The sequence below is a fragment of the Podarcis raffonei genome, chromosome 5 (genome assembly GCF_027172205.1).
Source record: "Podarcis raffonei isolate rPodRaf1 chromosome 5, rPodRaf1.pri, whole genome shotgun sequence".
NCBI classification, from domain to species: domain Eukaryota; kingdom Metazoa; phylum Chordata; class Lepidosauria; order Squamata; family Lacertidae; genus Podarcis; species Podarcis raffonei.
This window is the reverse complement of record NC_070606.1, coordinates 59,799,487-59,822,865: the sequence shown is the minus strand read 5'-3', so window position 1 is coordinate 59,822,865 and position 23,379 is coordinate 59,799,487. Positions and strand designations below refer to the sequence as shown.

Below are 23,379 nucleotides of genomic sequence, written 5' to 3'. Positions count from 1 at the left end.
TGAACTGGAGAGGATCAGAACAAAAACATAAATCTCTAATGCTTGGAACAGGTTCACGTAATACTGCTTTATTTCCCAGCTATGCTTTTCTTATCTTCCAGTCTTTGCTGCAAGCGGATCGCCATACAATCTACAGTATCATTACTAACTTCATGAGCAATCGAGAGGCAGGTGAGATGGATGGCTGTGGAAGGGGCTGAGTCAGACACCCTACTGGAAAACCCTGGGAATTTCCTTACCTGACGCTTTTTCCTGCAGAACTGAAAGGTCTGGGTGCCGATTTCACCTTCGGGTTCATCCAGGTGATGGATGGAGAGAAGGACCCACGCAACCTGTTAATAGCCTTCCAGATTGTACGAGACATCATTGTGAAGGGCTATGCATTGGGTATGTCCAAGTCCTTGTCAGTGTGGGGAAGCCCATGTTGGCAGCGGTTGGTTGGTTGGTTGGTTGGTTGGTTAAACTTCTTATCATGCCTGCGGTGTGTGAGGAGGCAGGCTGTATGGGGAGCTTGTTAAAGTGTGCATAGCTTTGGAATCATTGAACATAGAACCACAGGTTATATCTGCTGTTGAGGCCATGGAACACACTCTCTCTCTCTCTCTCTCTCTCTCTCTCTCTCTCTCTCTCTCTCTCTTTGTGGCCTGTGAGAATGGTAGCACTAAATAAGATGCAACTAAATAGTCCATGTCCAGACTTGTGAGTGACTGTTTTGGTCACCCAAAGAACTCATACTGCTGTCTTCACCTCTCAGGGCCCTTCGCAGAGGAGTTGTTTGAGGTGACTTCCTGCTACTTCCCCATCGACTTTACCCCTGTGAGTGAGTAAATCTGGTGCTTTGTCCCTCCTTCACAATGCTTGGATATGGGTGTTGGAGCAAGATAGTTTGTGTAATGCCTGGAACTGGGGGTGTCCATATGGAAACAGGTTTATTCAGCACATTCATGTTCAAATCTTTCAATTTTGCTTCTGTTCCAGCCCTCCAATGATCCTCATGGAATCCAGAGAGAAGACTTGATCATCAGCCTGCGGGCAGTGCTGACCTCCACTCCCATTTTTGCTGAGGTAGGGCCATTGTGTATCATGGCTGAAGTCTGTTTTTTGTGCCCTGTGGGTTCTTCCTGACACCCTGTAGCAGAGTTGGTTCCCATCCTGATACACCATGTTGAGCAATAATACATTGACAGAGTTGGGGTGGACACATAATAATAATAATAATAATAATAATAATAATAATAATAATAATAATAATATTTATTTATACATACACTGCCCATCTGGCTGAGTTTCCTCAGCCACTCTAAGCGGCTCCCAACAGAATTAAAAGCACAATAAAACATCAAACATTAAAAACTTCCCTTACTGGGGCCCATAATGCAGCCATTTGTAATAGTTTATCCTAATCAACAGAAGATGTTGCTGTAGTGGTGCACAGCAATTTGGATCCTAAAAAGCCCTCTATGAATATATAGGTGTTGGGGAAGGGAACATTGATTGCAGATCTTTCCTCCCCCTTACACCACTTCTCATGCTGCTCTGGACAAGATTTTTGAAGGGCAAAGCGGTTGCAAGGTGAAAATTCCTTCTTCTCTTGATGGGAGCATCACACTGTCAGAGCCTTCATTAGGATAAGCCAATGCATTTAATCCCAGAACAAGCATATTGTAGAGATAATTTTGCCCTTAACTTTGAGACTTCAGTCTATTGCAGATATATGAGTTGGGGAGTAAATTTACTTTCTGGTCCTTTTGCATTTCCCAACACTGATCTTTCAAACTGCTACTACCATCAGACTTTGGACAGAGAGCTTGATTTATAGATATAAATAAATATTTGCTTTTTTTATTTAAAAAAGCTGGGATTAATGGCTCTCTGAAATGGCCCATATGCTACACAAATTGCTGCCATCGTAGGCATATTTTGCCCCTCATAGAATTAGAATAAAGTCAGAAAGTTAGAAACTGCCAGAGCAATCTTAACCCTGGCCAGGCAGCAGTGGGCAGAACTGAAGCATATCCAAAGCCATGCCATGCAAAAGGTGGGGAGTGCTTTTTCCTGATTTTTTGCTACACTAGCTCCAGGCAGGTGCAGCTGAGAGCCTGATGACCCTCTCAGAGCTTTCTAGTGGATACTGCCAGTGGTAGCTTCCTGCCTGCATGAGTGAATCTAGGCCCTCTACAATGATGGACACTCCCCTCTTGGCTAAGATGATAGCAGACTGCAGAATTCTAACACAAATACCCAGTCACCACCAAGGTGGTGTCAGTGGGGAGTATTGCATTGTGCTCTTTATATGGGTTTTACATTGTTTTGTGAGGCCTGCTGGTCTGATCTTCTGAGGTATATTATAACCCCAAATTATGCTGAGCAAAGTGTATTGAGATTTCCAGGATCTTCTCTCCTTACAGTTCCTGATCCCGTTGCTCATTGAGAAAATGGACTCTGACGTACAAAGTGCCAAGCTGGACTCCCTGCAAACCTTGGTAAGAGCACTGAGCAAAAGTATCAAGGCTCCGCAGTAGGTTGCCATGCAGCCCTCTCTGCTCTTGCAGCTTTCCTCAAAGCTGATTTAAGGGGTGGCGGCGGCTCTGGTGCTGCTTCTAGGTAATGCAGCATCTTGACTGCAAATTAACAGCACACCCCAGATGACTCATGTCTGACTCTCTCTCCCCCCTCCCCACTTCCTTTCTTTTGCAGAATGCTGCCTGCATGATCTATGGGGAGAAGGAGCTGAAGGAATTCCTACCCAGCCTTTGGTCATCCCTGCGTAGGGAGGTGAGAGGAGCAAGGATTCCCAAAGCGAGGTGGTTCTGGTGTTCTGTGAAAGTGCATCCATTACATTGTTCCTGCTCTCTGTGTCTGGGGACTGCTTGAAACATTATACAGTGGTACCTCGGGTTACATACGCTTCAGGTTACATACACTTCAGGTTACAGACTCTGCTAACCCAGAAATATTACCTCGGTTTAAGAACTTTTCTTCAGGATGAGAACAGAAATCGTGCAGCAGCGGCAGCACAAAGCACAGAACGAATTAAGTTCTTAACCCGAGGTACCACTGTATACTGCATTGGCCTGAATATAAGCCTCACTTTTTTCCGACCGTGAAAAGTTAAAGTGTGGTTTAAATTTACATTCGTGACCTTACAAAAATTGGCTTTTACGATATTGCTGCTGAAACAGATATACGGTAAAATGGAACGAGTGTGAGTGCATGCAGAATTTTAAGGAAGCGGCTTATATTCGTGTATCCCTCTCCCTTTTCCCCCCTTGAATTTTAAAGGCACGGCTTATATTCGGGCCAATAGAGTAGTTTCATTACAGTGAATTATCAGGCTGTTGTAATATTTGATGGATCTGTAAAGAAGCAAATAACCCCCCTTCATTATGATCACTGGCTGGATCACTGGATTACTTGCTGGATTGCGGGATCACTGACTGGATTATTTGCAGGATTGTCTGCACTGTACAGCTGATTCTCCTCCTGCTCCTCAACAGGTGTTCCAGACAGCAAGCGAGAAGATTGAAGCAGAAGGTCTGTCTGCTTTGCGTGCTCTGTCAACATGTCTGTCCCGCTTGGTGCTCAGTTCCGATGATGAGGATCTTTTAGATTCCTTCCTTACAGGCATTCTGCAAGGTAACCTTTGGAGCAACATCCCTTTCCTAGCATCTTTCCAGTCCTGTGAAAGACCTTCCATTTCTCATTCATAAACTGCTGCTTGGAGGAAATGACCACTTCCCCAAGGGAAAAATATCTCGTCATGCTGTTGCAGCCATGATTTGGCTTACAGGACTGGAGGGAAGGGGTGGAAACTGGAGCTGACTTGTGGGAAGGCAGCAAGTTCTCCACTAAGCTTTGAAACTGTTTGCAGTTTGCAAGCTGGTGGAATTAAGTAGTGCTATTTCTTGCTGGGATTTCTGCAGTGGCCTTGGGAGTGATACTGTTTCTCCCAAGCGCTCTTACCTGTTTCAGATTGCAGACACCATCTTTGTGAGCCTGACATGAAGCTGGTGTGGCCGAGTGCCAAACTCTTGCAGGCGGCTGCAGGGGCCTCTTTGCGAGCCTATTACCGGATCACATACAGTGTACTTCCCTTGCTGGTGGAACAGTACACCAAGCATGAGCAGGTGAGGACAAATGGGAGCGGAATATGCTTGTGGTGGAGAGTAGTGAAAGGGGCTTAGGTGATTGCAATCTCATATTAAGGGACATTTAGTGGCATATACCTGCCCCAGGCATATGCTTGGGCTCAAATTCCATGTAGGACAATGGCCTGCAGATCTTGTCTCTCCTTCTGTGTCTTAGTTCCTTCAACCCATCCTCTGCCCTTTTTGATCTCTTGTAGAGTAGCCAGCACAGGACAATCTTGGAAGTGCTGCTTGGTTTCTTGGAGCTGCGGCAACAGTGGGGGCCTGAGGAAGACGGTGAGATGGTTCTCCATTCTTCTTGTTTCCTACTAGCAAGGCTGCCCTTCTGCAGCATCCTGGGCTTCCAAGGTTCCTGTCTTGCCCAGAGCAGTTGTTTGCAGAGAAGAGTCACCTTAATCTATGGGATTTAGCAATGGCCTGTCTGGGAAGGGGGGCGGACAGTGAGATAGGTGCAGTAATAGGGAGAAGAGAAATGCGGAGACAACAGAATTGAAAAACAAAGAGTTTGACAGGATAGCTTCCCAGAAGAAATTCTAGCCCTTGTGGTTGGTGAGAGAAGTATTAGAAAATGCATGCACAAGAGTTGGGTTCCAACTACAGCACACATTTAAAGCAGTATCATATCACCTTAAACAACAGATAGTTTGGAGATCAGTATTCCCCTCACAGAGCTAAAATTCCCAGAGTGGTTTAACAAGCAATCCCTGTTCTAACAGTTCTCAGCACCCTTAACAAACTACAGTTCCCAGGATTCTTTGGGGGAGGCCATGACTGTTTAAAGCGGCATGAGAGTGCTTTAAATGCAGTGCAATTGGGACCCCAGCCAAATATTCCAGAACCAAAGTTTCTTTGAGCATGGCTTTCAGTGACCAAGTAGAAATGCTTTTTGCAGGATGACATGGTGACTGCAGTTGAGTAACCTTGGTGGATGACTGCTCTTAATGAGCAATCCATCTGTGTTTTTTTCTTATCCAGGTACCAGTGCTGACCACTCAGAATTTTAGGAAGTTTCTCATTCCTCACTATCTAAATTCTGATCACAATCCTCTCAGACTCCGGGTTAGAAAGTTAAAGCTAAACAGGACCTTGTACTTTCTAGTGATTCGTGCCCAGGATGGTCAGTCTCATGAGACTGCCTGTGTGCCTGTTTCTCTCCCTTGCAGACAAGAGTCCACTGCTTTGTTTCAAAGATGCCCTGTGTTCCGTGGTGTTCTCTGCACTTTCTGAGTCCAGTGTGCAACTTCACTTGGTTGGCATCCGGGTTCTGACCTTTCTAGGATCACTGCAAGGTATGTGTTGATCTGTGGGTTACTCCCAGGAGTCATGGAAGAATTACGGCTTGTTTAGAGATTTTCCCCTTGGTATGCATTCCTTTACAGATCCATCTAGCGTGCACACAGACCTGTTTCCATCATGTGTGTGCAGCCAGACAGCTGGACTTGAATCAGATTAGGTACTGTCCCACCCCACCTTGCATAACTTGGACTATATGGGCTGCAGGCAGCCTCTAGGAAGTGGAATGCAATATAGTAAAACTGGCAATGATAGCAGAGTGTTACTACCAGGGAAAGGAAAGGCTTTGAACTTCAGTCTCTCTTCCGTTTCAGGGCTCCTGACCCTCTCAGATGTGGAGATGTTTGTGGATCACCTTACGAAGTTAATCTTGCATGAGGACGATTCCCAGACCAGGTGAGGGGTGGAAACAAAGCTGGACCCTGTGGGTGCAAGGGAAACAGCAGGCATTGTTGAACTTCTCAGAATTGTCTTTGGGCTTATCTCTTTCTAAATATTGAAAATGTTTACATTCTTTTAGTCCACTACCTATAAATGGCAAATGACAAGGTTTCTAACACAGTCTCATGAATTACTCATTTCTTAATCCAAAATTCTGCTTCTGTTTGGTGTTGTCTTACACTGATCTGTTAAGGTTTGCATGTGTTTTAATTAAGAAAAGGGCTTTACTAATACTGCTTTTATGATCTTTTTTCAATCTTAAGTTTTGTACTAAAACATCCTTTGGTTTATCATGCTTTGTTCTAATGTGTGAATAGAGCTCATATTCTCTTAGCACAGATTCATTTCAGTCTGAACCCAATAGTGTAGTTAAACATTCTTCCATAAAAATGTCCCTCATAGTGTAATATTCTTTAAATCCTTTTTTTTAAAAAAAAATGTCTAGCTTGCTAACATCCTGTTGTTTGTTTTAAGATTTCAAGTGCTGTATCTTTTCCTCTGGCCTTCCTGCATTTCCTATTCAGTGCACAGTGCATCCAAACCTGCGAGTCACAGGACAGTTCCCAAACAAATCCAGTGATACCTTTTCATAGTTTCTATAGTGATGTGAGAATCCCACTCTCTTCTGATAAGTTCTTAGATGAACCCGGGTAGAGTGAGCTTAACAAAACTTGGGCAGTCTGCATCGCTGTCTAAGCTGCATTCTTGTCCAAAGAGCTCTTGTAATCAAGGGAACATTTTTATAAAATGTAGTGCACACACAACTCAATATTACAATTATAAAATTAGATTACCACGGAAAGATCTGTGAGTTGCTTTACGGTATTGAGTGGCCAACAAGTTCATCCATCCTTGCACACTCCTTATCCCTGCAGCATGGTAGCTATGGAGGCGGCTGGACGCCTGGCTCCCCTCTATCCACAAGCCTTCAGCAAGTGCTTGGTTCAGAAGTTCTCAGAAGGGCTGCAATCAGGTACAGCATGCAAGTTGGGCGGGTTGTGGGGAAGTGGGTGTCCTCTCTTATGCTGCCTTTACTAAGCATTTGTGCATAAGTTCACAGCGTCTATCCCTGAGTGCTAGCAGCATTGTAGACAGAGCCATTGCAGGGGGCTTTGACTTGAATCTGTGCGGTCTCTGTGCCTTGAGGAACGTGAGTAAGGCCAAACGGGCAGACAGATAGGTTAGTTCCAGGTCCAAGAATCAACCATTCCCAAATCCATGTTCATGTGGAGGGGTGGAAGGTGGTACCTCCATGGCCCTGTCCCTAGGGACAAATTCATTGACTAGCTATTGTGTTCTGTGTGCTGTTTCAGAGCTTCAGGAGGACAGCAATCCATCCCAGCAGGAACGTCGCCTGCAGGCTCTAGCAGCTGTGTCCACGCACCCTAGTATAGTGAGGGAAACAGTTCCAGTCCTCCTGCAGCACTTCCAGCAGATTCAGCAAGGTAGTGTAAGAATTGTATGTGATAAACTATTGATACTTCGGAAGCGAGGAACCTAGCCCAGTGCTTGGGACAGCAATAACAGAAGGGCTCAGCATATGTGTATCATTAATAGGATGTGTAAGATTGGGAAGGGCTAGAGCTCAGTAGTAGAGCGTCTGCTAAACATGGAGAAGGCCTCAGGTTCAATCCCTGCCATCTCCAGAAAAGACTGGATAGCTCAGTTGGTTAAAGTGTGGTGCTGATAATGGCAAGGTTGCAGGTTTGATCACTGTATGGGACAGCTGCATATTCCTACACTGCAGGGGGTTGAACTAGATGATCCCCAGGGTCCCTTCCAACCCTACAATTTATGTCTCCATGACTTCCTGTCTGAAACACTGAAGATCCACTGCCAGTCAGTGTAGACAGCTCTGAGTTAGGTAGACCCAGGAGCCTGACTCCTTGTAAGGCAGAGCTTCCTTGTTCCTATGGAAGGGGTTAGTAGAGAGTTGTTTGTACACTGAGCTTTGGTAACCTTTAGGTGCCTACAGTCCCATAATTCTGTCATTAGTGGGACAGAAGTACAGCTTGTTGGAAGCCTAGGACCATCAGTCTTTGACTGCTTTGGCCCATAACCCATTTCTGACACAATGTGATGCCTTTAAATGGCCCTGGTGATAATGTATTAGTATTTTTTTTTTAAAGAAAAACACCTTGGAACTGGTAGTCTCCACCCTGAATGCTCTTTTGATTTTTTTTTATTTTGCAGAGAGTATACCTGCAGATACCCACTCTGTGGTGTCTGTGTGCCAGAGTCTGCAGCAGGTAGCATTCCAGTGCCAGCAAGATGCTCAGAGTTACTGGTACTTCCACCAGGCTGTGGTGCCCTATTTGGTGGGCTTAGCAGTCAAGGCTGCAATGCAAGGTAAGGTGGGGAGATGAGCACAGACCCTGTGCTCCCTGAACCAGGCCAGTACCCATAGCTCAGGTGGGGTTCTGTATACTTTAGAACCTTGAGAGAAAGGGAGGGACCTTTCCCTTGTGCTGGGCTGGCCTTTACCCACTTGGGGCCAATCTCAGTGTCCCTGTCGGGTGTCCATTATGCAGGTGGCAAACTGAAAGGCAGCTGATGGGATTCCAGGAACTGTCTCCATCCCCTCACATTCCCCCCCCCCTTTTTCATGACTATTTTCAGAGAATTCCCATACATTGCCAAGCAGTGTGCTGCTGAAGGAAGAAGCCTTATCAGCCATGGTATCGGTCATCAGCAGTGCATGTACGCACTTAAGACCAGAGTGAGTAGCAGCTGCTGCCATCCTGTGGTCTCTGTCCCTGCAGAGTGACAAGTAGTGATGCACAATCTTTGTGCTTTTGGATAAGGTCAGGTTCTAGCATGACTCCACAAACAGAAGTGCAGGCTGTCTCCCCTTCCCCTCCTTGGTGTTTTTATACTACTGCCAGATGTCAAGGAAATGAAACAACTATCTTGACTTTTAGAAGACATCTGAAGGAGGTCCTGTATAGGGAAGTTTTTAATGTTTGATGTTTAAATTTGTTGGAAGCTGCCCAGAGTGGCTGGGGCAACACAGTCAGATGGGCAGCATATAAATAATGAATTGTTATATTATTATGTGCTGTAAACCAGTGTTCTTGTTTCTTCTTTCTGGCAGGCAGGCTGCCCAGAGTGTCTCCAAAGTGGTTCCCCTCTTCTTGGATGGAGACCTTTCCTTCCAACCTGGAAACACCTTTCCCAGCACGTTCCAGCCCTTCCAGGTATTTTGTATGAGTGAGGCAGTGCTGCTGCTGCTGCTGCTGCTGCTGCTGCTGCTGCATATGGGGAAATGTGGCCAGAGACTTTGGTAGTGGAAACAATATTTCTTTTCCTTTACAGGATGGGCAGTGTCTGATGGCAGCCCAGAGAAGGCTTGTTGCGCTCCTCATGGCCTTTGTCTGCTCACTGCCAAGGAATGTGAGTCCTGGGGAAGATCTGGGGGGGGGGATGGGGACGGTGGGAGGTTGCCTCATGGCTGAGAGAATGGATCTACCCATCCTACCTTGTGTGCCTGATCCCTAGGCAAGTGATGCTGGGAACCGGCAGCTTGAAGCTCTGCTGTTGCCTCCATGCCTCCCCACGCTCTGGCTTCCTTTCAGGTTCCAATTCCTCAGCAAGACCGCTTGCTACGTGAACTGCTAGCCCTGAGCTGCTCCTGTGACTGCCCTTTCACTGCCACAGCTGCTGCCAAATGCTTTGCAGGACTGGTTAACAAGCACCCTGCAGGTAACCGATGGAGTCTGTCCTAGGACTGAAGGGCTGGGGATGTTGTTCAGAGGCTCATGAAACCTCAGAGCTGGGCTGTGTTAAGTGATGCCCTGCTTGACTGATGCAAGAAGTTGCCCAGAACAACAGCCAGTCTCTTTACCCTTTCCAGGGCCTCAGTTAGATGAGCTGTTGGAGCTGGCCATGAACAAGTTGGAGCATGGCCTAAATGAGGGTCCTCATCAAAGCCAAGCCCTCACTCTGCTGCTGTGGGTGAGTTTCCGCCATGCCCCATCCCTCCCGTCTCTGCCAGAAACAAAGCTCAATGTTCCTTTATTTTTGCCCTGCAGGTGAGCAAGGCTTTGTTGCTACGCTACCACCCGCTAACCACACACCTGACGGACAAGGTGAGCTTCTGGGAAAGGCCTGGGATCCTAAGGGAGGCCACTGTGCCCTTACCACATTCAGTGGCTTCTGTCTTTTACCCTATAGCTCCTCGTTCTTTTGGGGGACACGGTCCTTGGCCCTGCGGTGGGCGATGGCCTTGCCTTGCTCATGGCCGACTCCCCAGATGTGCTGGGCAAGAGCTGCCACGCTGAGGTGCGCCTCATGTTCCGCCAGCGCTTCTTCACAGAGTGTGTGCCGCAGTTGGTGCAGGGTTTCCACACAGCAGCTCCTGGTAAGGATTCCCTCTGTCCCCTTCATTACGGAAAGCATCTGAATTAACAGGAGGAGCACAGTTGGAATAATGGTCAAATTGAAATGATGACGCTACTGCAGCATTTTAGCATTTTTTTTGTCTGCAGAAATTGTGGACTCCTTGCATGACCTGCCTTTTGTAGCCCTCTTTGGACAGTAGGAGCTTCTGAACCCTCGACAACAAGAGGAGCAGTCCGAGCCTCTCGCCTTTTTCTTCCTCTTCCCGGACCCCTCGGAGTTTCTGGAGATGATTTTGGGTAGGAGAGCTCAAAACTGTGAGCTCGCCTACTCTGCCTGTTACATGGGACAAACAAATGGCTTTTCTTTACTGACAAGAGGTGGACCTTCACTGTAGGCTCTGTAGAGGTCATTTGCCATTCAGTTTCTAAATGGTCATAACCTTTTTGGATGAGTCTCCTCGGAGCCACAGGATTAAGCCTTGCCCTTCTGTTCTTCCTAGATGTGAAGGCGAATTACCTGAAAGGCCTGTCTCACATACTGAACCACCTGCCCAAACCAGTGCTAGTGACAGAGCTGCCTACGGTGAGTGTGCTGCAGTGCTGAGCACCAGGCCCTAAGAACTCGTGGGTGGGGCGTATTATGGAGAAGAATGATGCCCCCCACCTTTTTCAGCTAGGATAGCTCAGTTGGTTAGAGCATGGTGCTGATGATGCCAAGGATGCAGGCTCAGTCCTTGTGTGGGACAGCTGCATTGCAGGGAGTTGGACTAAATGATCCTTAGGATCACTTTCAACTCTATAATTCTGTTGACTCTACCCTCTTATCCCCCAGTTGCTACCTCTCCTGCTGGAAGCTCTGTCGTGTCCTGACCTTGCGGTGCAGCTCTCAACTTTGCACTGCCTACAGCCGCTGTTGCTCGAGGCGCCGCACGTCATGAGCCTGCACATCGACACACTCGTGGGCAAATTTATCAGCCTGACAGACAACCCTGCTATGGTGAGTACTGGGTAGCCTCTTTATGCAACTGGATACTCCCGGTTTCCTCCTGGATGGTCAGCAGGAGACTAAATGTACCGTTTATATTGCAGGCAATCCGCATTGCTGCGCTACAGTGCCTCCATGCACTTGCCTCCCTTCCCACTCCAGTGGTAAGTAATGGATCTGCCCGATAGCTTGCCAGGTGCTCCAACATTTGCCTTACTTGTGCCAAGATCTACTTGTCTCCTGTTGCTAGCACAAACAGGTATTAAGACCTCCATGGGAACTGTGGGAACCTCATTGATGGTGGCTTCTGCTTTCTACCAGGTGATCCCTTACAAGCCACGAGTGATTCGAGCCCTGGCCAAACCCCTGGATGACAAGAAACGGCTGGTGCGGAAGGAAGCTGTGGCAGCACGAGGAGAATGGTGAGCAGGACTCTTTCTCTTGGGGGACAGCGTAGAAAAAACAGTACCAACTTAAATACACTGTAGTTGCTCAACTTGGCTGTCCTTGAGACTCACTGTAATTAAATTGGAGGTAGGTTGACATATCCTTGTACAGGTATGATGAAGCCATTTTGATTGAGCATAGAGGTTTGGATTAATAACTTGGGTTCTGACTAAGCAATCCGGATGAAAATAAAGTATAAGGAAGACTTGAAAAGAAATGTAGAATATCTGAATTATTGTAAACACATTAAAATATTAACAGTAATAAATTCAGCAGTAAGAAATATTTTGATATAAAACTGGGAAAATGAGAAGGGGGGGATAGAATATGTAGCATAAAAGAGTTAATAAAATGAACCTGGGAGGGGAGGAGGCGGAAGGGAAGTCAAGGATATTTGGATGTAAAGTTGTGTTCAAATTTGTAAAAAAATGAAAATGGTAATTATTTATTTATAAATAATTTTTTTAAAGGGTTCCTTTTGTTCATGCCTTGCTGCTGCTAAAGCCCGCTGTGGTGGTCTTTTTCTTCAGGTTTCTGCTTGGGACACCTGCCAGGTGAAGGTTCACACTGCAAATCCTGACTGACAATCTCACCTGCCCCCACTCACCTGGTAAGCTGTCGGCCTTGATGTCCTGGGGCCTAGATTTCCATGCAAAGCAGCAAGGCTCTGGGCAGAAGAGGACTTTTTTGTGGACTGCCCTTTCCTAACCACAACATCAGCGTTCAGTAGGAAGGAACAGCCGGCCCCTGTTCCTGCTGCAGCACGGTAGTGAGTGGAGGTGGCAGGACCCCCATATATTATGTATGTATGGGGCCAGAAGAATAAAAACTTGTTTGCTAACAGCCTCTGGCAAAAGTGCTTCTTGTGGGGAAGTAGTAGAAATAAGGGTCTTGCTTCCCCACCTTCCTGCCATAATGGTGTCTGCGTACAGAGAGATTTTTCATGTGCTAATAGAACTAAAGCCTACTGCATGAACTTAGCACCTCTCATGCAAAGATCAAACAGTGAATTACTTTAATACAGAATATTTCTGAATACAAGTTGCAAGAGCTGAGCCGAGGTGTCTAGGAACGTTCTGTCTGATGTGATACCTGCTGGAGAAATCTAGCAAACTAGCATAGGAAGATACTGACTGATCTGGTATGCCTTTTTCTGTAAGTGCAGGCTGGTGGTTGTTTACTTTCTTGATTATCAGCCACTGGCATTAAATTGGTGAAGCTGCAGCTACCTTTGGCAGTAAAATGAGTTCAGAAATCCACCTGAGCCCCTGTGTGGCATTCTGCAATGAGGTGGTAGTTTGCTTGTTTGGAAAGTGTTCTACAAATAAAGTTTTTAAAGAGTGCCACTGCTGCCCATCTGAAATTTATACATGGAATTAAAGGTTACAGCTCCCCAGTTCCTCTGCTGTGTCTTTCCACTGACAACCCTCATTAATGAACATAGTAGAACTGCATTTGAAAATCAATGAAAGTACATGACTGGCCATGACATAGAGCGTTGTACGTGCTGGGAAACAGCTGAGCCTCAGTAGTAGAGTCCATGCTTTACCCTTCCTAGGTGTAAGACTTCTGCTGGCAATGTGCCTACTCTTGAATAGTGTTTCTCAAACTTGGGTCCCCAGCTGTTGTTGGACTACAACTCCCATCATCCCTAGCTAGCAGGATCAGTGGTCAGGGGTGATGGGAATTGTAGTCCACCAACAGATCCAGGTTTGAGAAACACTGGTCTAGCCATTGACCACACCTTAACTTGAAGTAATGGTGGGGCCTGGGGCTGTGTTGAAGGCCTAATTACTCTTATTAAGTAGATGGTTGCAAAGAAAGCAGTGCTTAATGGCATATGTCCCATGGCTATTATAACAGAACCCCTCACCATACACTTCTCAGGGCTGCTTTTCATACATGCTCCATAGCTGAGTTTCAGGTAGTCAAAACCAGTCCTGCATAGCACCCCACCCCCCTTAATCTTACTATGTACCACTAGCTCTGGACTACTCATAAATTATTTGTACAAACATGGAAGGGCAGAACACTGAGACGTAGTGTCAGCTTCTCATGTTGCTGCTTTGAAAGGGCTACAGAAATCTGCAGTTTGGTGAGAGGTCAACAGAGTGGAAAACTGGCAATGGTACATATACAAGAGTAGGGACAATCTGTGGCTTTTGAAAGATACTTTTAGACTTTAACCCATGGCCTTACACCTAATGGCTGGGACCAACAAAATCTCTTAAGACCTACAGCTATCTGTAAAAGCAGCACTGCCTGGAATCTGTTCGGAAAAGACAGTTGTGAGCTACAGGGAGATCAATCAGTTTCTTAAGATATTGCCACCATTGTGCCTTCTTTTCTGCTAAATAGGAACAGATGCCACACCATATTAAAATGATTTTTATTTTTGTTTAAAAAATCCCTGCCTACATAGTGGAAGAGTAACAAGACCCTGGCATACCAGCCAGGGTCCTGAGGTGGGGCAGGGGGCATATTGCCCCTTCCTCCACTACCAGGAATACCAATACTTCATCCTACATAGGCTGGGTTACGTGGGCAAGACAGTGCTGTCTCACCGCAGCTGCCTGCAGCTGGGGGGCTCTTCCACCTTCATCCTAAGACTGCTGGAGCAGTTTGCTGCAGCTGGTGCAATTGTGGCATGTGACGTCACCAGCACCTCGGGGAACTGTGCTGTCCATTATGCTGCCCCTTGAAAGCAGCCTGTGGTTTCCCGTCTTCCGGCAGCTGGTCAACTCTGCCCTTTATCAAATCAAATTGTCAAGAGAGGAGTCTTCTGTTCCACAATGCAGGGTGGAGTTTCCCAGCTCAGGCCAGATCCATAGGGGGGGTGTGTGGAGGGTAGTAGAACTCGGGTGACCCAGTGCCTAGAAAAGAGAACATCTTTCAGTGAGTAAAAGGAACACAGGAAGGCATTTACAGGCTTGCTAGTATATTCCGCCCAAGCGTTTTCCAGATTACAGAGGACCTAGAGGGCTACAGCATTACTGTGGAATGCAAAATAAGCAGCTTCAGCTGTGCTAATAGTACCTTGCTTCGTCAAGATCCAGCCAATCCCAGCCACCCTATTATCCAAAAGACAGGGCAGATGTAGAGTCTACCAGTTGCACATTTCCCATTCTCACCTCTGTGTCTCCACACCCAGGAAAACCTTCCAATTTCCCAAAGGACCATAGTTATATGGGTTTTGGAAGACCTAGAGCCAAGGGAAAAGTAGCATGAAATTATATTCTGCTAGGTGGTTCTGGCATATTTATTCATTCTTCCATTCTGCATAGCAACCCCTCTTGGGAAAATCTGACTGGTCAAACTTCAGAATTATTCAAATGGTCAAAAATAAGTGTTAAAAAAAAGTCTCCCTGTTTATGTAGCTGAGTTCTATAGAATGTATTAAAATTAATTCAAATAAAATATTAAAAGAAAAAAATATTCAAATGCATGCCTGATTAAAAATAGTTTTGTGTTTTCTGGAAGCCAGAGAATAACAGAGTCAACTCAAGAGGAAGTTTATTACAGGAAGGGGCTGCAGGAGAAAAGGCCCTGTTTTAGCTATTTTTCTAACTGAACACCCTGAACTGATGGAACTTTAGCGCGACACACACATCAAATAGGTGAGCTCAGCTGTTCTGCCTCCATTTTCTCCCCCCTCCCATTGAAGGTTGAACCTTGCCCTCCTCACCTTGCCCTTCAATCGGAGTCTCTTTCTTTCTTTGCGGTTTATGTGCCTTTCAATGCTGGTCTCACCACGAGTGATGAGGACAGAATGCCAGAGCATGAGAGCGCCCAGTGCCAAGGCTACTGAACTGCAGGGAAATGAACAGAGGAATGTTGCAGCGGATGGGCAAACACCAAGTAGCTGAAATAGCTGGAGCAAGTCGCTTATTATCTCTCACTGACAGCTGGATGAGGCTTTTGCAGAGAGCAGAGAATAAGACAGCTAGAAAGCTCTGTGCTCCGGAGGCTGACTTGGCAGCTTTCTCAAAGCATTCCAGAGAGACTTGCCCCTCCTCTTCCCCATGAGCACCAAACAACCAGATCAGTTACCTGCAGAGGACCCAGGCATACACTATACTCTTGTGGAAAGCTCGCTGGCGGAAGGAGAAGGTGGGTGGTGGTGTCTGAGAGTAAGTCTGCAAGGAAAAAGCAGATGTTGCGGTGGCCAGAGATGCGAGGGTGCAGCAGAGGATGCTGTGACCCCAAACCAATGAGATGTGGAGGTCTTTCAAGGACAAATGGGTGGACGGACAGCACAGCACAAGACAGACACCTCTTGAGAGGCAAGGGTCTTGATCATGAATCAGCGATGGGGCAGAGCATGGGTACCGGGGTTCAATACTCACTTCCCTTACTCCCTATTCATACATTGTCTTTTGGAAGACAAGAATACAGCGTCACTTAGCCAGCTGTGCAAACACTTCCTCCCCTCGATGGCCCATGTAACTGCAGCTGAATGGGCTCGGGCTCCCTTAGGAGGAAGAAGGGAAGGAGTGATTCTGCCCAGGAAAGGGAATCTGAGCAGTCACAGCCACGGCTGTAGAGTCAATTCTTGGGGCAGAGCAGCAAGCTCCCCTGCCATGCTCTGCCCTGTCCCTGACTTGAGCAGCGGAGCAGCAGGTACCCCACCTGATTGGCTGTCACGTGCAGTCTCCCCTTGTCAAGCAGTTTCATTTTCTATCGGATGGAAAAGAGGCTGCCAGTTACACACACTCAGTTCTCCTCGGCCTATGTAACTCCTCTTGCAGTTATCCAGGCCAGGAGGAAGAGCCCCTCCCCCTCCACTGAAAAAGCACCCCCCCTCCCATGCCACCATGTGCCCAGACAGACCCCAGAAACCTCACCTCAATGGCAGCATAGGCCTCCCAGAATAGGTCCCAGCCGCTGACGCTGCTGTAGATGCAGCCCATGGTCATGAACAGCATGAAGGAGAAGAAGTAGCGGTGGTTGAAGTGCCCCACGCAGTTGTTCAGCCATGCTGTCCCTTGGGGTTAAAGGTCTGTAAAGGCAGGCAAAAATCCCCAACCCTCCTCATTGTGTAACAGGGGATAGCCAATTCTGGATCTGCACCCAAACCGTACTGGTGATTTAATTGATCCACCTAATATCATGCCACCTGTTAGGGCTCCTTCCAATTTTGCTGCTCCTTTCAAATTGAAGAAGAAGAAGAAGAGTTTGGACTTGATATCCCACCTTTCACTACCCTTTAAGGAGTCTCAAAGCGGCTAACAATCTCCTTTCCCTTCCTTCCCCACAACAAACACTCTGTGAGGTGAGTGAGGCTGAGAGACTTCAGAGAAGTGTGACTAGCCCAAGGTCACCCAGCAGCTGCAGGTGGAGGAGCGGGGAAGCGAACCCGGTTCACCAGATTACGAGTCCACCACTCTTAACCGCTACACCACATTTGGGGGAGTGAGGAGATCTGCTTACTCAGGACACACTTTAATAAAGCCATAACCCAGCAGGCAAGAAGAACGGGATGATGCTTCACATAGGAGGAATAGCAGTTCTGGCCTAAGAACCATTTCACTTTGGTGCTGAAACAGGAATGCCCCCTCTCAAATGCAGCTGATTGTTCCCAAAACATTTACTGAGACATGCCTCACAGGAGATCGGCACAAATACTTTTACTTTTCCTCTTCAATGTTGCGAGTTTACCCCCTTGGACCAGTTAATCTCCAGACATCCTTTACTTTCCCAGGGGATATATATTATCACTTTGCATATATCATTGCGTTCCTGGGACAAGTGACTTTACAGGAGACCCCCAAGTCAGTCCAGCTATGGGCCTGCAGAAGGATACGGCAGTGATGGTCCATCTTCAAGACACACCTGTAGAAGGGAAATAGCATTTGCATTAGGGCACTATTGCACACTGGAGGTGAGACAGAAGGAGAAGGGGGTGCTGACAGCACAGCGCAGCTTAAATAGTAAGGAAACGATGCAGCTATGGAACATGACACGGTGCAGCAACACAAGGCAAGAAAAACAAGAACAAGTCACCACTCGATCCCTTAATGTGCATGCAAGCAAGAGACCGGCTGAAGGCTGCTTGGCGAGAGCTGGGTACTGGCTGCTCACTGGCCTCAATGCAAAGCCCTCTGCAGTCTTTGGCAATGTTACCTTGGTGTAAGGAGACTTCTGCACAAACTTGCAGGTGTTCCTAAAGGTAGAGATGCATATAGTCTATAGATACACAGATGCACCCCAAGGCTACACAGCATTTGGCAGAATTTAGCTTCTTGAGCATGTTTCCTTTCATTAAGAAAGGCAAGTTTCTAACCTTTATGGCTTGGGAAATAAAACCAAAGGTTTAAAGTGAGTGGGGAAAGCAAAGAAAATTCAAAGAGGAGGAGGACTAAGCAGCATTTCCCAAGCTCTGATGTTCTGCATAGTCCTTTATCCCTAATCCCACAGGTTAGCAGACATTATGCAAAACAGACATTTGCAGACTGAACATATTTGCCTGATTTATTAAAACCACACAATTTTATTTTCCCTCCCTTCCATGCCGCCCTTCTTCTATTTACTGTACTTTCTTTTTCAGTGCAGAGAAACTATGTTGATGTTCTTACAGGTTATATCTCAGCTGAAAGAGGGACTCCAAGACTTCAGCATGAGAAACAGGCAACAATTCATCTATGTCCAGATTATTATTGTCATCACAATTCTGCATCAGAGGAAACTCTCACTCCATATCCAAAATTATGAAGATCACAAAAGTGTGCAATAAGTCAAGTAGTTATGCTTCCTGCATTCTCGTGCTTTAGTCTGAAACAAGTATTTGGATATTTGGGGGAAATTTAAGAGAGAATCACAAGAAGTATATGCCAAGAGGGGAATGTGGAGTTCAGAAAGCTTTCTAAAATTCTCAGGAGTCTTTGCCAGACACAGGATTCTACACCAGCTACCACAAGACATTTCATGCTCACATACAATGTGAAAGATAAATGACCCTGGTTATCTGCCTGCCCATAAAGCATCTTTAAAGGGTTCGGGTTTTCACACGTGACACTGGTCTGATACAAGGGGAATGCCCACCTGTTGCAGATGCTGCAGTGGTGGGTCCGGGCAGGCTTCGGGGCAATACATTTCCTGCAGATGGAGACAGCAGCGACATCACTCTTCAACTGCTGCTGGAAGGAACATCGGTAGCCTTTAGCGTGGTTGCAAGAGTGCCATTGCCTTTACACTAACCCAAAACACACTGGGTCAAGCATATTTGGACATGGGCCCTCTGGAGCTTGCACACAGTGGAAACTCGATATCAGCCCTTTGTCCATAACGTTCTGTGTAAGAGTCACCATTGAAAGAAGAAGTGGTAGGAAATCATGTCCTACCATGGATCTCAGTGTTAAAAAATAAACTTAATAAAAGTGAAATCAGAGATATTGGTCCTCTACCCTACCTGTGGAGGAAAACCGGGCTGAGTAGTGATGGCCATATAGTAGTGGAAGACAATCATGACGAGGTTCCAGTGACCATAGATGAAATGCCAGAAGATCCAAAGAAGGGGGTAGGTTTGCAAGACGAGTGGCAAGAGGCAGACGTACACTATGACCACCACTGAGCTGGTCAGAGTGATCACCAGGGCCACAAACACCTGTTGGGGGGAAGAGGGAAGGGTCTGAGCCACCAACACACTGCAGACAAGTCTCAGCCCTTTCGATGGAGGAATGTTTCCAGTGGATGGATCCCCATGCTAAACCCAACTTGGTCTCCCCATAGTCCGAAGAAAACAGCAGCGCTGGGGGACCACAAAAGAATTCAGCAAAGCATCAGCGCCATCTCCTCCCACATCTGCAAGGTCATGTATCTCCTTGCCCAGCTTAGATGTTTGATGGTGGCTTGAAGCCCGGGGCTCAAACTCTTTATTTCCTAGAGCTGAACATGTCTCCAGTGGGCCTGAAGCTGCACTCCGCTGCCTTTCCTCCCGAGATACTCACCACCCCAAACCAGCGGGTGACGTGATCCACCAGCCAGTAGATGGGCTCAAAGAGGGCGTCGAGAGCAGTGTCGCCATTAGCAAAGGAGTTGTACACCAGGGAGCGCAAACAGAGGCGCCCATACAGCCAGAGCTGCCCCACATGCTTAGTCAGCCAGAACCGACGCCGCTGACCTATCCGCAGGCATTTCAGGAAGAAGCGCATGACAGCAGAATACATCCTCTGGCGGCTCCTCATCCCTGCCACTCAGAGCCTGTGGAGAGAGGAAGCAGTGTTAAGTAGATACTGGACATCAGGTTTAGATGGAAGGCAAAGGCTTGGTGCCAAATATTCAGCGGTTGAGTCTACTGCTCCAGAATCACGATGCTAAGGGATGTAGGATAGTGGAAGAGTCATGGCTGATCATAGGATAGTGCTGAGGGTGAGGAGTCACTCTCACTTCAGATGACTCCAGTGCAGCATTGGTGGAAAGGTTTTGCTCACCCACTGCTGTCCGTGTGAGTAATGACAGCTAGTAGAATGCACCCAGAGTTGAACGTGTCCCCTCTGTGGCTCTGCCAATTCTCCTGCCTATCTTCCGAGATGAAATACCCAGGCTCCTTGCGTGAATGTATATACACTGAGTTCAAAGGGCAAGAGATTGCCCAGAGCACACACAGCACCCCAAAGGCCAAAGAGGCACATCTATGAAGTTTGCATTTGGATTTCCTTTCCCAATATAATGGAGAAAACAGCTATCAGTGGCTACTAGCCATGATGGCTATGCTCTGCCCCCAGTTCCTGGAAACTGCAGAAGGGCAGAAGGGGAGAGTGCTTCTGTGCTCAGGTCCTGCTTGCAGGTTCCTCCCAGACATCTGGTTGGCCTCTGTAAGAACAGGATGGTGGACTAGACAGGTCATTGCCTGATCCAGCAGGCTCTTCTTCAGCTCTCATAGCAAAGGGAGAGAATGACTGAGGAAACCAGGCATCTTATGAGTGGCGGGGATACAGTGCCTTTTCCCCAAAGTTGTTTGCTGTGGTGTAGTCCAGAATTTTTGAGTTAGGGATGGACCCTTCCAAAACAGAAGACAAGCCCATATAGAGCTGAGCACCTATGAGATTTAGAGAGCTGAGATGGAAATTGCAGGAACTACCAATGATTGAGGGGTGGCAGACGAAGATGATGGACTATGCAGAACTGGCCAAGCTGATAGGCAGGATCCGGAACCAAGACGACCAAAAGTTTCAAAGAGAGTAAATTTATTGAGTATATGAATAATTATTGTAAAAATGTGAAGACACTAGCGGGATTGATATAAATTCTGCATCAAAAAAACTGTAAATCTCAAAACTTTATAGACCATTGAGACAGAGTTGATCATAAGGATATAAAGGTCTGAAGTAGAGGATATAAAGTGCAACACAAAGATTTGAAAATTAAAAACTGGTTGAAGGGATGGAGGGAAGTCACGAGCTCAGTAGAGCAAAGAATTTATTTGTTTTGTTATTGGTATGCTGAAATATTGTGTTAAAAAAGAAATTAGCAAAAATTATATTTAAAAAAAAAAGAGATTTAGAGAGCTGACAGGGAGGGAGAGGATTGAATCCTTGCTGCCATGCATCCTTTCATCTCTGCAAAATATTTCTGGGTTGGGAAAGAATTGACTGGCGAAAGGGAGCCAACAGTGATACCTTCCCAAACCCAGTCCTGGTCTTGAGAGAGTTCAGCATATCCCCTTGACATCTCTGCCTCAGTTGGGGAAAATATCCAATTTAGACCTGTCTACTAAAGCTAGCAGGGCTAAGGAGGCCAAAATGATAAAAGAGGAGGAAGGAAATGATGGCACTTACCTGCTCGCAGAACTCCAGCATCAAGCTACAGCTAATCTAACAGCAAGAGGGAACCTGAGCTAGGCCAGCTCTGGAGAAAGCTGATCTTGGCCAATTAATATTAACCAAGAATGTGACCCTACGAACCCCTCAGGGGTGGTGACAGTACCAGCAAGGTGGAATTTAGTAAGGGGGTCACAGTGCAGAAATGAAACAAAGAGACCTAAAAAGGAATTTGGCACCACTGTCGAGAGATCAAATTATTATTTTTAGCGTATGGAAACTCAGGGAAGTAGGCCTATGGCTGACTCTGCAGCAACCATTATGCCCAATCTCCACTTACATCTTACTGTACTAGCAACCTCTCACTCCACTCAAATTCTACTTGCCTCAAAAAGGTGTTCTGGTGCTCTCAACAGAGTACATTCCTTGTAGTTGTCTGAACACAAGTGACCCTATTTTGGTTCATCTTAGGATAAGTTATAGCTGCACATTAAACAGGGACAATACCTCACAGCCTCTCACACATGAATGTATTTTCACAAGGATGGGAGGGGAGAGGATCAGCATAGTTCTGGATCTTCTTAATTCTGCTTCTGTAGAAACTTTGGTAAAATTGAGCAACATGTTGCAGAATTCCTGCAGCGCTCTGCCCAATAGCCAAATAAATAGCAAGAACACCTCCAAGTCTCTCCCCCACCCCCAAGGCAAACAGATTATTTTACTTGGTTCACAACAGAATGCATTGTTGTAAACCACTTTGGGATTTATTTAACAACAACAACAACAACAACAACAACAACACATAATTAGTTTTCATGAGGCAATACATTTAGAGTCAAAATTAGAGCTTTCCGGCAAAGTATACCAGCTCACATGCAGCTAGATGATAAAAGTGTTCACACACAGCAGCCTGTCTGTGTTGACATTACAGCAGAAAATAACACACACAGAGAGAGAAAGAGAGATAGAGAAGCATTGTCTCTGCCGGTAGTCACATGCACCCAGAGCTCGGCCCATTCTCTGCCAGTTCAGCAGAGCTGGCATCCTTCCTGAGCACGGATTAAGGGTGATTTCTGAAGGCAGCATTGCCCCTCTAGCAGATGGCAGCAACAGCAGAAGTCACACAAGGGAAGATTAAGCACTGAGATGGTTATGAGACAGCGAGACCTGCGTGGGTGAGTCAATGGGCTCCCAGTGGGGTGGGGGATGGGATTTTGTCTCCACTATATTTTCTAAGAAAAAGGAGATCAGCTGAGGTTAAAACTCCACCTCCGCGTGAGCCCCAGCTCGCCTGCTCTAGGCATAACAGCCCCAGAGGCGGTCACGGGAACAAACCCCAGAGAGGAGTGGGGACAGGAAAAGAAGCACCATTCGTATGCATCCCACGAAAGCTCTGTAGAGGCGTGGGGACCTGAAGGCGCGTGTCTACCGAGTTCAGGGGCTCATGGCTCTCTCTAGCCATGCCTCCCGGGGAGGGTCTGTTCCAACGTGCATTCCAAGGATGCAGTCATTCGGGACGCTGCTAAGCAGTATATGGGAAAGCGAAGAGCCCCGAGCCCCAGCTTTGTTGCCCAGCCGGGCACGGCAGCCTTAGCAAACAGGCAAGCCCTTAAGCAGCAATGGAGAAGAGGAGCTACCCGGCGGCGAAAGAGCACCGGCTCTCCCGAAGCGTGCAGGGGAAACGAGGTCTGCCCCAGCATGCATCGCAGGACCACCGCGCGTCAGAGGGATCCCCCTCGCCTTACCTGGTGCTGCCATGTTCAGGGTGTAGTCAAACCGAGACTACAACCCGCTCCCCGCGTTACCGCATCCACCGAGGCATCCTGCTCCCTGTCTTTGACCACCCTCACCCTTGCGCATGCGCGACTCCACGCCGCGAGCGCCAAGCGGAACTACGATTCCCGTCACCCACTGCGCGTCGCTTCGCTTGGTCTCCTCGCGCCCTCTGCCTATCGCTATCCCTCTGT

At 47.0% G+C, this 23,379-nt stretch overlaps 2 protein-coding genes across 8 annotated transcripts in view; one reads left to right on the top strand and one right to left on the bottom strand.

Moving 5' to 3' along the window:
• Positions 1–12,997, top strand: part of MMS19 (MMS19 homolog, cytosolic iron-sulfur assembly component) — a 28,741-nt gene extending 15,744 nt beyond the window's left edge. Inside the window, exons 6-31 of one of the 2 annotated variants that reach the window (XM_053389478.1) lie at positions 102–171; positions 259–387; positions 755–816; positions 979–1,065; positions 2,409–2,483; positions 2,698–2,775; positions 3,498–3,636; positions 3,973–4,127; positions 4,346–4,424; positions 5,312–5,437; positions 5,756–5,837; positions 6,758–6,855; positions 7,196–7,327; positions 8,076–8,231; positions 8,502–8,601; positions 8,977–9,079; positions 9,198–9,275; positions 9,458–9,584; positions 9,736–9,836; positions 9,914–9,970; positions 10,056–10,242; positions 10,723–10,805; positions 11,055–11,219; positions 11,312–11,371; positions 11,529–11,629; positions 12,185–12,997. In XM_053389478.1, coding sequence (XP_053245453.1) covers positions 102–171; positions 259–387; positions 755–816; positions 979–1,065; positions 2,409–2,483; positions 2,698–2,775; positions 3,498–3,636; positions 3,973–4,127; positions 4,346–4,424; positions 5,312–5,437; positions 5,756–5,837; positions 6,758–6,855; positions 7,196–7,327; positions 8,076–8,231; positions 8,502–8,601; positions 8,977–9,079; positions 9,198–9,275; positions 9,458–9,584; positions 9,736–9,836; positions 9,914–9,970; positions 10,056–10,242; positions 10,723–10,805; positions 11,055–11,219; positions 11,312–11,371; positions 11,529–11,629; positions 12,185–12,212 — 2,658 coding nt within the window. In that variant the 3' untranslated portion in view covers positions 12,213–12,997. Of the gene's footprint in view, positions 1–101; positions 172–258; positions 388–754; positions 817–978; positions 1,066–2,408; positions 2,484–2,697; positions 2,776–3,497; positions 3,637–3,972; positions 4,128–4,345; positions 4,425–5,311; positions 5,438–5,755; positions 5,838–6,757; positions 6,856–7,195; positions 7,328–8,075; positions 8,232–8,501; positions 8,602–8,976; positions 9,080–9,197; positions 9,276–9,457; positions 9,585–9,735; positions 9,837–9,913; positions 9,971–10,055; positions 10,243–10,722; positions 10,806–11,054; positions 11,220–11,311; positions 11,372–11,457; positions 11,630–12,184 lie in introns of those variants that run through there. The other variant, XM_053389479.1, reaches the window with a different exon arrangement.
• A 1,029-nt stretch (positions 12,998–14,026) lies between these two features.
• Positions 14,027–23,342, bottom strand: ZDHHC16 (zinc finger DHHC-type palmitoyltransferase 16). 6 transcript variants are annotated; one of them, XM_053389483.1, is made up of 11 exons: positions 23,158–23,342; positions 19,601–19,853; positions 19,063–19,257; positions 18,696–18,790; positions 17,413–17,486; positions 16,499–16,638; positions 16,284–16,331; positions 15,705–15,790; positions 15,340–15,463; positions 14,786–14,856; positions 14,027–14,527 (listed from the first exon to the last, which is right to left on the bottom strand). In XM_053389483.1, exons 2-11 carry the CDS (start codon positions 19,835–19,837, stop codon positions 14,413–14,415), a joined length of 1,185 nt encoding a protein of 394 aa, XP_053245458.1. In that variant the 5' UTR covers positions 19,838–19,853; positions 23,158–23,342; the 3' UTR covers positions 14,027–14,412. The 6 variants fall into 6 exon arrangements, with proteins under 6 accessions (XP_053245458.1, XP_053245461.1, XP_053245463.1 ...); XM_053389486.1 differs by having other exon boundaries at positions 17,458–17,486; XM_053389488.1 differs by having other exon boundaries at positions 16,499–16,632; positions 17,458–17,486.
• Positions 23,343–23,379: the final 37 nt, after the last annotated feature.

Excerpts from the sequence above, each read along its gene's own strand:
- ZDHHC16 (XM_053389483.1), bottom strand. The coding sequence starts at position 19,837 with ATGAGGAGCCGCCAGAGGATGTATTCTGCTGTCATGCGCTTCTTCCTG. Across the intron at positions 19,258-19,600 it reads TCACCCGCTGGTTTGGGGTG|GTGTTTGTGGCCCTGGTGAT; the intron begins GTGAGTATCTCG and ends TCCCCCCAACAG. Across the intron at positions 16,639-17,412 it reads GACTGACTTGGGGGTCTCCT|GGACAGCATGGCTGAACAAC; the intron begins GTAAAGTCACTT and ends TTTAACCCCAAG.